Source organism: Bombus terrestris, chromosome 6 (genome assembly GCF_910591885.1).
Source record: "Bombus terrestris chromosome 6, iyBomTerr1.2, whole genome shotgun sequence".
Lineage (NCBI taxonomy): Eukaryota > Metazoa > Arthropoda > Insecta > Hymenoptera > Apidae > Bombus > Bombus terrestris.
The window spans coordinates 1368589-1379600 of NC_063274.1; the positions used below are offsets into that span (position 1 = coordinate 1368589).

The 11012-nt window shown below is 31.5% G+C and overlaps 3 protein-coding genes across 6 annotated transcripts; 1 reads left to right on the forward strand and 2 right to left on the reverse strand.

Annotated features, from left to right (window-relative positions):
- Positions 1 to 157: 157 nt before the first annotated feature.
- Positions 158 to 3885, reverse strand: LOC100645107 (sorbitol dehydrogenase). 2 transcript variants are annotated; one of them, XM_003402855.4, is made up of 8 exons: positions 3722 to 3885; positions 2927 to 2960; positions 2663 to 2823; positions 2220 to 2383; positions 1886 to 2070; positions 1581 to 1780; positions 1228 to 1349; positions 158 to 614 (listed from the first exon to the last, which is right to left on the reverse strand). In XM_003402855.4, exons 1-8 carry the CDS (start codon positions 3773 to 3775, stop codon positions 461 to 463), a joined length of 1074 nt encoding a protein of 357 aa, XP_003402903.1. In that variant the 5' UTR covers positions 3776 to 3885; the 3' UTR covers positions 158 to 460. The 2 variants fall into 2 exon arrangements, with proteins under 2 accessions (XP_003402903.1, XP_012174783.1); XM_012319393.3 differs by having other exon boundaries at positions 1581 to 1759; positions 3722 to 3883.
- Positions 3886 to 6027: 2142 nt separating this feature from the next.
- On the reverse strand, positions 6028 to 8433 carry LOC100645661 (serine/threonine-protein kinase RIO2). Of its 2 annotated transcripts, XM_003402858.4 has the most exons (6): positions 8208 to 8433; positions 7758 to 7899; positions 7245 to 7623; positions 6881 to 7165; positions 6458 to 6786; positions 6028 to 6367 (listed from the first exon to the last, which is right to left on the reverse strand). In XM_003402858.4, the coding sequence occupies exons 1-6, from the start codon at positions 8271 to 8273 to the stop codon at positions 6117 to 6119; spliced, it is 1452 nt and encodes a 483-aa protein (XP_003402906.1). In that variant the 5' UTR covers positions 8274 to 8433; the 3' UTR covers positions 6028 to 6116. The 2 variants fall into 2 exon arrangements, with proteins under 2 accessions (XP_003402906.1, XP_012174784.1); XM_012319394.3 differs by having other exon boundaries at positions 6028 to 6786.
- A 158-nt stretch (positions 8434 to 8591) lies between these two features.
- On the forward strand, positions 8592 to 10853 carry LOC100645546 (eukaryotic translation initiation factor 3 subunit M). Of its 2 annotated transcripts, none has more exons than XM_003402857.4 (7): positions 8592 to 8779; positions 9000 to 9179; positions 9272 to 9366; positions 9457 to 9675; positions 9755 to 10023; positions 10098 to 10241; positions 10561 to 10853. In XM_003402857.4, exons 1-7 carry the CDS (start codon positions 8735 to 8737, stop codon positions 10782 to 10784), a joined length of 1176 nt encoding a protein of 391 aa, XP_003402905.1. In that variant the 5' UTR covers positions 8592 to 8734; the 3' UTR covers positions 10785 to 10853. The 2 variants fall into 2 exon arrangements, with proteins under 2 accessions (XP_003402905.1, XP_020723694.1); XM_020868035.2 differs by having other exon boundaries at positions 8649 to 8779; positions 8986 to 9179.
- Positions 10854 to 11012: the final 159 nt, after the last annotated feature.

An 11012-nucleotide genomic window follows, 5' to 3' on the forward strand; every position in this document is an offset into this window, starting at 1 on the left:
ATTGTAATAAAAATAACGATGATTTTCTATCATATAGATACATGGATCGTCAAATGTTAAAATACTTAAAATACATCGATGAGGAAGGAATATTCGTGTCTACGCGTGTCAGCCGCGTACAACGTAATACCGCTTTAGCATAACGTATATGATTATATATATGTACATATGTCATTTAATTAAAAAATGTACCTACATACATGTATATACAGAGCGTAACTAAATACGAACAATTAGCGAATACTAATTATCATTAGCTTCGGAAATTCAGAAAGCATACATTTCATTTACGTTTTGTCAATAATCCTATTGTGACCGATAACAATTCCGTATAAAAGACTTACTACTGCCTTAATATTAATAATATCATCTATTTTTCAATTTCTTGCGCGCATGTTTCACATTTATTGCAACCTGGGGTTGTTAAAAAATAATTCCCTTTGGTTCGTCATTTACTTTCCTAGTTACAATGTATCATAACCTTAACGACATTATCTTGTCCGGATTTGGAAGTTTCAAAAGCTTGAACGGTTTCCTCTAACTTATAATTATGAGTTATCAGTGGTTTCACGTCAATTTTTTTAGAAGTCAAGAGATCCAGCGCATCGCCGTAACTAAAAAACAGAACGAAAAACATCATCTTTTAAAATGCTGCTGTTAACACCACATGAACGTTAACATTGCGTATATATATATATATATACTAGCATATATATATACATTTAACGATACATGTGTATATAAATATGTTAAATATAGTGGAATCAAGATCAACGCCATTCACAGAGGTAAGCAAAATATTTGCATTGATACGATACACTATACTCGATTCGATAGAAAGATACGCGTAACTTATAACATGTTGAACAAATTTTAATTCATTTCATTCTTCGTTTCAATGTAGAACCCAATTAGTACAAAGAAACAGTCAACCAAGCTATGACTAACATCAAGGAGATTACACAGTTTAATTCCTTGCTTTATACGCTTATATGTTTTTCTTTTTTTTAGCGAGAATATCATTATATGGTAGAATTTTGTCATTTCTTTATTCATCCAATGACGATAATGATAAGTTATCGTTTATTTTGCAAATTTAAGTTTAATTACGCTCGTCCGTAGAAACTAAAAACTCATCGGCAATCGATATGTAACATGTGCGTGTATCAACAGCTGCAATAGCGAGTACGCTATTATCGGCAAAAAATGAAAAATATTTGTACTTACTCGTTTGCATATCGGAATACACCTCTAATGTCAACTTCTCTTACAAGTGCATTCATCAACGGAATTTGAACCTCCGGTGCTCCCATCCCTACTAAAACCGCCACTCCACCCGATTTGGTCACCTAAAAATCCACGGCATGTACGCTTAACTTGCATGTGATGCACGATAAGTATATAGGCGCGTCTATTATACATATATTTCATTTCGCTACATTTCTCTACGTGTTGTATATTTATTCGATTAATTGATATTACTGTTACGTCTAATTGATTATATCGACAGTGATTCTTATTGAAAAATCAGTCGATAAGAAAGAAAAGATGCGCGTATGGACAAAAAGTGGAAGACTTACGAGAATCGCCAATCGAATCATAGACTGTGCCCCACACGCGTCGATCGTCGTGTCAGGTTCTTCACCCAAGAGCTGGACAATTTTCTCCGCAGTTTTTGACTCATTATCCTCCCTTGTCGTCAATAATATTGCATCAGCACCAAGTTTCTTTGCAAGATCTAACCGATTTTGTGAAAGATCTAAAGCAGATCGTTCCGTAACTATCGTAAATTGTAAATTGCAAACGTTTTATTTTTACGTATATTTATGTATATATATGAAAACCCTTGATTCTCAATTGATCGTACGATAGAGAAAAAGCATACCCATAATAACGACTTTACTAGCTCCCATAGCTTTCGCTACCAATAACGATAATAAACCGATCGGTCCGGCTCCTAAAATCAAAACTTTCGAACCGATACCGATGTGCGCGCGCTTACAAGCGTGTACACCGACTGATAAAGGCTCCAGTAGCGCTCCTTCCGCTAACGTCACATTGTCTGGTAATCTGTAATGTAACCGGACAATTTCAACTATTACAGGTCAAATATCATTTAAAAATATTTAAATCGTATATATGTATATCCAATTAAATATAAAAATTTGTACATCCTTATAGGATGATAAAGGTATAAAAATGTATTTACGTATACTTACTTGAAACAAAAATCGGCAGCGTGCTTGTAGAAACGTCTTAAACTACCATGTACCGGAGGAGTAGCGCAAAATACCATCTCTTTGCATAAATTGTAACGTCCTCCTTTACAAAATTTGCACATTCTACAGGATACCCCGGGTTCAATGGCCACTCGATCACCGACCTAAGTTAGATATTTATTAAACATCGATCGGTGTAGAAGAATGATATTTAATCGAATTTCGTTAAAATACAAGTTGCAATAGACAATTCTTCGATTTGTTTATCCTTTTACCTACTATGTATACATATACCTACATACATGCGTATAGAGTATACGTAACTTAACGACTGAATGACACATACATAAATGAGACCAAACTATCTGTTTTCTTTTTTTACTATTATCTTAAAAAAACTATTTCAATAGTTAGAATAACATTCGTTATTCGTTCTCACGTACCTTCAAATTTTTTACATTTTTTCCAAGTTTGACAACCACTCCAGAAGATTCGTGACCTATTATCATAGGTTCCCGCACCACAAAGTCACCTATTCTACCATTTACCAAATAATGAACATCGGAACCACAAATTCCAACGCAACCCATTTGCAAAAGTACCTCTAAAGGAGAGAAAATGATCGAAAAAAGCATAAAAAAAAACATTCGCTTTTCTTCTACTATACCTTGCTGTACTTTCATTTAATAAAATGAAAAAGCTCTTACCATTTTGGTCGGGTTCCTCGATCGGAGTTTGTTCCTATAATGGAAACAGATAAGAACTGTAGCTATCAATCGCATAGAAGAGTAGGATTTATGGTTCGTAAGATTGGTTCAACTTTAAAATTTCATTAAGCATAATTTTCTAAAACTTTTTAAATTACTTTTATAACGTAACAATAAACAAAACGATAAATAGGAATAAAAGAATAACGGGTGTATTCGATTTTAGATACAATAAGATTTCGTTTGGAAATAGAAACGATATAACGTTAGAATAGCAATGCGCTAGCCTTTAGCGAGCGCATTCTGTGTGCACGTAACATGAAATAGATTGACCCCGCGTATAATCGCAAATAACGAAGGAATAATGACGAAAATAGCGAAGTTTGTCCTTGTACGTGCACAGGCGATTTGTCTCGTCTCTATTCGTTGACCATTCCATATGTTAATTGTATTAACGGTAGTAACCGTTTCAAGTAATAACAGAGGAGACAAAGAAACAAGTTAAATCGACATAATCGTTTGCTCCAAATTACACTTTAACGAAATCGAGATAAACTACGATGCGCGGCTGAGCTATTTTACATATTATTACGTATTTGGGGTAACGCAAAAGATATTAAAACATTTCTATAATCGTCCGATTACGCGTTCGGATAAATAAATCGCGATTATTCGCGAGAAAATGATCACAACTGAATATTTCATATTTAGGATATTCATCTCATATTAGGTACATAGGTATACATACATGTATGAGATATTTGTATAATTTATTACTAAATTTCTAATACTGACCAGTCTTATATCGTTGATACCATAGAGGATAGCTGTGAGGTTGTCTTTGGCCATGATAAAAAAGCAGAAGTCGTTAGAGCAATCGACGAACACGATTTATACTAAAATAGATTCCGCGAAGAGCACTAGAATGACACTCAAACTAGAAGAGAAGAGCGTGCGCGGCTTATATATGAGCAGTCTAGCTGTCGCGATCATCACAACAAGCAACCTTATCATTCGTACCCTGTGGAATCGTTTTACTCTCCTAAAAAATATCGATGTGCTCGACGAACTTTCTCGATAAACTACTTTTGTTTTGTTCGCATTTTCGCACAAATATTCTTTCCGTTTCTGTCACTCTGCAAGATTTTTGTAAAATATTCAGGTCTGTTCAAAACATTTCTTCTCGAATCAAACGACCCTTGGAGCGAAACCTCCAATCAATCTCCGTCGATTCGGTTCAAAGCTCAAGATCGCTGATCCATTGCAAAATAATACATTTATAGTAGATATATTATTCAAAGGTTGAAAAATTGAAATTTTAAGATGTTCTTTATAATAGACATAATAGTTACAATAGACATGTATGTATTAAATAATTGAACAATATATAATTTTCCCCCAAAAAATACTTTTTAGAATGTTCATTTTATATATATAGAGTGAATCAATAAAAAGTATGTACTATCTAAAATAACTCGTTACCTATTGATGCAACCTAATGATGCAATTGTATTTTTCTATATCTTATATTTCCTAAGATATCAAGTTAGCCTTGAGTTTTTTATAGACACCGTATACATGAACATACTCTGTAAAGAAGCATTAACTTACTTATACCGAAAAACCAGATATTTTAATTTTAATCTATCAAACTAAACGTATGAAAGATAAAGATAACGTAAATGCAAGAATAATACTTCGAGCCTTTTCTTGTCTTTAATACGTTAAACTCAACGATTCGTTTATGACGTTTTTCGATAAGGCCACTAGGTAACGAGGTATTTTAAGTAGTACTTCATATTGACTCGCTCTATATGCGTGTATATATGAATCTAACGATCGAAAATTAAAATTGGAAATTATTTCTTGAGGAAATACGACATTTCTATACCGTAGAAACTAGACGCGAAAATTTACTTTATAGGTACAATCGCAAAAATTAACTGCTCTAATCATCAAACATGTCCCAATGTACATACGTATATACATACATACAGGTAAAATATGTTAACACCAATGTAAACGAACAGTTGTAACTTCCGAATATAAACAAAATTAATGTTTACTGAAATGTAAGCAACTTTTGACCTTCGTATCTAATTTCAAACTATCTTATCTGCCTAATGCAAATTTCGTACTACATACGAAATGCTACATTTCTTCTTAAAATGATCTGTTTCTTCCTAATCCTCTCGTTACTATATGACTAAAAAGTACCGAAAATTCTCGTGACATCTAATAAAGATGTTAATATCTATAGCCTGTAATCATATTGCACCCTTATGGATAAATAAAATTAACTTACTTGTATAAATATTTAATGTTTGTTTGTATTATGCACTACCGAAAATTGCGACGGAAACATAGATTCAATCATCAAGTCACATAATATATTAGATTAATCATTTTGCAATCTCTTCTCTTAATTACCTTTCTTTCGTAAATCGTTATTAACTTATTTTAAATATATATGAACGTCTATATTTGAATGTATCTCTAACGACAATTGATATTCGAATCTCTTCCAAATATATTCTGTTGGTAAACCAATTATATATTTATAGATGATTATTAAGAGGTTTAAGCATTACTATACATCTAACACTTATGTAATCAGGGTGAAGGGAAAGAGAAAAAGAGAGAGAAAGAAGATAGATAGATAGATAGATAGATAGATAGATAGACAGATAGATAGATAGATAGATAGATAGATAGATAGAGAGAGAGAGAGAGAGAGAGAGAGAGAGAGAGAGAGAGAGAGAGAGTCTGTGCAAATAGTGCAAAGAATCATACAGATGTATCCTCTGCTATGTCGAATGTTATGTAAGAAACAATATGTCGAAGAATTAAAACGTGTCACATTTAATAAATACACAGTGGCATATACTAGGACCATGATTTGAATTTCATTCTCATGTTAATTTCATTTTCTTTTATTATCTTCATCTTGCCAGTTACTTAAAATAGGAAATAGTGCTAATCTTTTTCGATAGTGAAGTGGATACTTAGATATTTAAAAGCGTTATGCTATATCTAAATAAATTCTTTTAGGGAATTAAGTATAATATAGAAATGATCGAAGCTTTATTAATAAAAATATATTATTTGTTAGCTTCGTTTTATTTTTTACTTTTGTTGTTTTTTATTTATAAATAGATCATCTACAATAAGTAGCAAAAGTGTATCATTTTTATTCCCACCCCCATATCCCTGTTGATTGTTTAATCGTATCCCTATTCTCCCTCCTAACTCTAGTTATCGCATTTGCCTCTCCTTTCACGAGAATTCTTCTGGATTGCTCCCTCTTTTCACGTTTTTGTAAAGCTATTTTCACCTTTTTCTTAATAAGTTCAGGGGCGATCGTTGCAGCTGTCGTACTACTGTACATACTTTCCAAATCATTAAATTTTTCTACATCATCATCTTCTGGATTGCATGTTTCTGTAAAAAGAAACGAATTGCTTATTTCTTTGTTGTGCTTTACATTTAAATCATATGACCTTTTGCCTATTAGGTTTCCCACTGACTTACCTATATCGATCTTTTTAATACCTTCTTCTAAAATACGATCTTCTACGGATAAAACAGTTGAGTCTTTCTTCTCATTTGCTTCCGAGTCTTCGGATGTTTTCTTTGATGTACACGTAAATTCATTTTTGACCGAGTTCTCGACTTGAAGTTGTAAATAATTAATTTCACTGTTATTCATACTTCTATTTTCTTCATCCATATCCTCGTTACAATCCTCCTCGATTTCTTCATCTTCAACTTCGACCATCCCCATCTCCCTCAAAAGATCCTTTTCCATTTGTTTTGTAATACCGCTGGCCTTAATTTCAACATCAATACAATCTTCTCTCCTAAAGATAGTTCCATTTATATAATTTAAACTGCAAAGCTTTTATCGTTGATATTGTATTTAACGTTTGTTTTTGCACTTTTATCGTAACTTACGAAATATCTTGAAACGTCGGGTACAACTCACTTTCGTAAGCGAAACGTCTTTTAAAAAAATCACGAACACAGTTTACGTCTCTTTCAAAATAAGTTTCAGCATCCACATGCTCGGTAGAAATCATTTGTGGAAAATCAATAAGAATGGGTTTTCCACTATTTGTCATCATGATATTAAATTCATTGAAATCTCCATGAATAACTCCGTGATTTCCCAGTTTTACAATCAAATTCATTAGTTCGTCATACAACGATTCAACGTCATCCAGTTTGTATACACCACATCTAAAACAAAACTGTCTTATACACACTGTGTCCAAAATAACATGATATAAAAGTTACTAATAATAATAATTTTACTTACAGAGGTCCACCTTCAACCAGCTCCATAATAACGCAATGTCTATTGAAATCAATTGGTTTAGGTACTGGAAATCCTCTATCGAAAAGTGCTTTCATATATGCATATTCTCTTGTTGCTGATATTCTTGATAGATATAACCATGATGCCGATTTTCTATGTTGATGATAATCTCTCTTACCTTTGATATTTCTAAAACAAGTCCTTCCCAATCGATGCAGTTTTAGACACATTGGATTTCTATCCTCATTAGCAACTATATAGATATTAGATTCTTTTCCTACTCCAATTTGATTACCAAAAGAAGCAATAATACCTCTTTGTGCCAAAACTTTTAGAGCTAAATAGTCATAGCCTGCATTTGTCAAACGATAACCATCATCTAAAAAGGCAAAGAAAATATTTTATATACAAACACATATTATCTCTGTTCTGCAGTTCCCTTAAATTAAATTTTTATCAAAATTTATGTTATATTATATTGTATTAATTAAATGATCTACAAAATGAACTAACATTGTTTCCCACGTTCATAACTGAGAAGTCTATGTTTGCATAGTTCCTTCAACAATTTATGTACACCACCATAACGCAAATTTGCTATTTGCGCAGCCAGTGATGCAGGAACAAGTTCATGATTCTTCATTCCCATTTCAATCTGTAATAACAAATATCAAAAAAGCTGTTTAATAAAATTTAATAGTATTACTTAACCTTGACGTTTAATAAATTTAGTACTATTTTTCATTTTAAAAATAACAATCAATAGGAAAACATAATTTTCTAGCACAAGTTACACACATTGTACAAATAATGACACATGATTCGATTCGAGAATCCCTTTAAACAATTATTTCCTCATCTTTTAATACATATTGTACATTAAAAGATAAAAATCCCGAAATTTTGAATATAACCCTCAATTGTGCTTAACTTAATTATAGGCAATTGATAACATATATTTACCGCTGTTAAAACACGAAAATCATCTTTTGTTAAATATCGTAAAATCGTCACGTTTAATTTCCCCATGTTTATCTCAGGTTATTCCACTTTAATATTTTATCTTATTAACGTTTGCAAATACTGAACAGGATATACGGTAGATGGGGACATTGATTAATAGCATGGACTACCGATGAGTGGCGACAAAGTACAGAACCTCATTCGTATCAAATACTAATAGAAAGTTTATAGATTCTTGTATACGCTAGGGTGAAACCTGATGGAACCAAACAGAATAGATTCGTAACTTGCAGCACTTGACCGTTTGGTGCAGCACTTGTACTGGGAGACTATGATCGCGGTTATAACTCGTGCGGGAGACAACTAAATTCCGTCTCTAACATATGTAAAGGATCTAAGAAACTTTCTGTTATGTAGTTGGCCATTATGAGGAAAACAACAAGCTTTGACTAACTAGTAATTTTCTGATAGATTGTGTTTGATTTTGTCGTGATTGCGATTGAGAAAACGTGGTAATATTCGGTAAGATGCAGGTTCCTCCGATTTTTATGGAATTACCCTTAGAAGATCAGGTAATTGATGATGAAGATATATTAAATATCTAAAAGTCGAAGAAAAATTTATGTAAAATTCAAATAGCGTCCTTACTATCACTCTTAAATGAAAAGTATAGGTTATATTCAGTTTTCTATAGCTTCTCATTATTGTTTCATTTTATATATTCTGACAGAACGGACTCTAAAACAAATTTTAATAAATTAAATATATTTGTAATTAGTGTTTTATATTTAGGCGCAAGAGCTAAGAATATATTTTAAGAATTTGGGAGCTGAAATAAGTGAAGAAAAATCTCCTAAAGGAATAGAAGATGATTTACATAAAATTATTGGTGTTTGTGAAGCTTGCTTCAAGGAAGGAAATGAAAGCGAAATAGAAACAGTCTTAAATGACATTGTATCTATTATGATTGTGGTAAATATTTTATATATTTTTAAACTATAATAAGTTAACATATGTTTAAACAGTTTAGTATCTTTAAATTAATTTCTTGTATTTTGGTTTAGATCCCCACTGAACGTGCAGAAAATTTAATATTAGCATTTTGTGAGAAATTAACAAAAGCTCCTGGATATAAACTTGGTTTAGTATGTTTAAAAGCGTAAGTTACATGAGTATCAGTAATATTACTAATTTTTTTATATATATTTTTTTATATTTAACTAATACTAATTTTTTTATATTTTCTCAGATTGTGGTTATTATTTCAATCTCTTCCTGATGACTCTCCAATGAGATATCATGTCTATTATCACTTAGTTCAAATTGCTCGCAATGTGGATCAAGTAAAAGCTGTGTATGGTGGAATAGATCAATTAAAGCAACAGTTTGCATCACTTCCACCATCGAATGAACAAATGCAGAAATTACTTCGGTTACTTCATGAAGTACTTTTAAGTTGCAAACAGGGGTAAATAAAATTTTATTACATGATACATTATATTTAACGATGCAATATATTTCATGAAACTTTATTATTACTGTAATAGAGAACAAGCTGCTGCTGTTATGGTAGAACTTTTAGGTACTTATACAGCAGAAAATGCTTCTGCAGCTAGAGAAGATGCGCAACGTTGCATTTTAGCTGCATTGGCAGATCCAAATACATTCCTGCTTGACCCATTGTTAGCATTAAAACCTGTAAGATTCTTGGAAGGGGAACTCATTCATGATTTACTTCTTGTCTTTGTACAAGACAAGTTACCTGCATACTTAGATTTTTATCAACATCATAAGGAATTTGTAGAACATCAACTTGGTATGTAAGCATCTGATAAAAGATATAAAAAATACGAATTTATTGAGAATATAAATCATATATTTTTTTATTAGGATTAAATCATGAGCAAAACATGAAAAAAATGAGACTACTAACATTTATGCAACTAGCAGAAACAAACCCTGAGATGTCATTTGATACAATTCAGGAAGAATTACAAATTAATGAAGATGAAGTAGAAAGTTTTATTATTGATGGTAAATTATTCAATTAATTATATTACTAAGGCTTCCAATGTAATTGGAATATATATATGTGCAATTATAAAAATATTTTTTTCATACAAAAAATGTATGATTACCCTGCATAAATAAAATCAACCTCTATATTTTTTTTATAAAGTAGAGGCAATGTGTACAGGGTATATTAACGAATCAGTACTGGCTTAGTGAAATTAAATTTTTATTAAGTTATCGAAGTATTCAACAATTATATTATGTATTAAACTGGTGTGGTGTTATTTATATTTATGAAGCATATAAAAGAATATAAAATATCCATTTTTTTATGTTTCAGTATTGAAAACGAAACTTGTTAGAGCTCGTATGGATCAAGCTGGTCGCAAAGTTCTCATTTCAAGTACCATGCATAGAACATTTGGCAAACAACAGTGGATGCAACTACGCGATTTACTCGCAGCCTGGAAAGCAAATTTAACTGCTGTACAAGAGGGTATGAAATCTGTAGCTGCTGCACAAATGGAACTTGCTGGAAAAAACAAAACTTCTATTACCCATTGATGATATTTAACTTGTGCATATGTAATTTAAAATTTGTGCATACAAATATTGATTGGAAATCAAGTTTAATTAATTTCTTAATTAATTTCCAACCTTACTTGAATAAATATATACGTCACGTGGTACAGTATTATGTTCATAATTAAATTACTTACATAATTAAAAATCTGATGACAAAAAATTATTTATAGGACTTCAATCTTACCAGTTTATTTAAAATTGTACAAT

What these genes read in the sequence shown, in the direction of transcription:
- LOC100645107 (XM_003402855.4), bottom strand. Translation starts at nt 3,775, where the DNA reads ATGGCCAAAGACAACCTCACAGCTATCCTCTATGGTATCAACGATATA. An exon ending in AAAATGTAAAAAATTTGAAG is followed by an intron (nt 2,384 to 2,662) that starts GTACGTGAGAAC and finishes TATCTAACTTAG; the next exon opens with GTCGGTGATCGAGTGGCCAT. An exon ending in GTATTCCGATATGCAAACGA is followed by an intron (nt 615 to 1,227) that starts GTAAGTACAAAT and finishes TCTGTTTTTTAG; the next exon opens with TTACGGCGATGCGCTGGATC.
- LOC100645661 (XM_012319394.3), bottom strand. Translation starts at nt 8,273, where the DNA reads ATGGGGAAATTAAACGTGACGATTTTACGATATTTAACAAAAGATGAT. An exon ending in CTGGTTGAAGGTGGACCTCT is followed by an intron (nt 7,166 to 7,244) that starts GTAAGTAAAATT and finishes GTTTTGTTTTAG; the next exon opens with ATGTGGTGTATACAAACTGG. An exon ending in CCGACGTTTCAAGATATTTC is followed by an intron (nt 6,787 to 6,880) that starts GTAAGTTACGAT and finishes AACTATCTTTAG; the next exon opens with GAGAGAAGATTGTATTGATG.
- LOC100645546 (XM_003402857.4), top strand. Translation starts at nt 8,735, where the DNA reads ATGCAGGTTCCTCCGATTTTTATGGAATTACCCTTAGAAGATCAG. An exon ending in AATTACCCTTAGAAGATCAG is followed by an intron (nt 8,780 to 8,999) that starts GTAATTGATGAT and finishes TTTTATATTTAG; the next exon opens with GCGCAAGAGCTAAGAATATA. An exon ending in CTTTTAAGTTGCAAACAGGG is followed by an intron (nt 9,676 to 9,754) that starts GTAAATAAAATT and finishes TTACTGTAATAG; the next exon opens with AGAACAAGCTGCTGCTGTTA.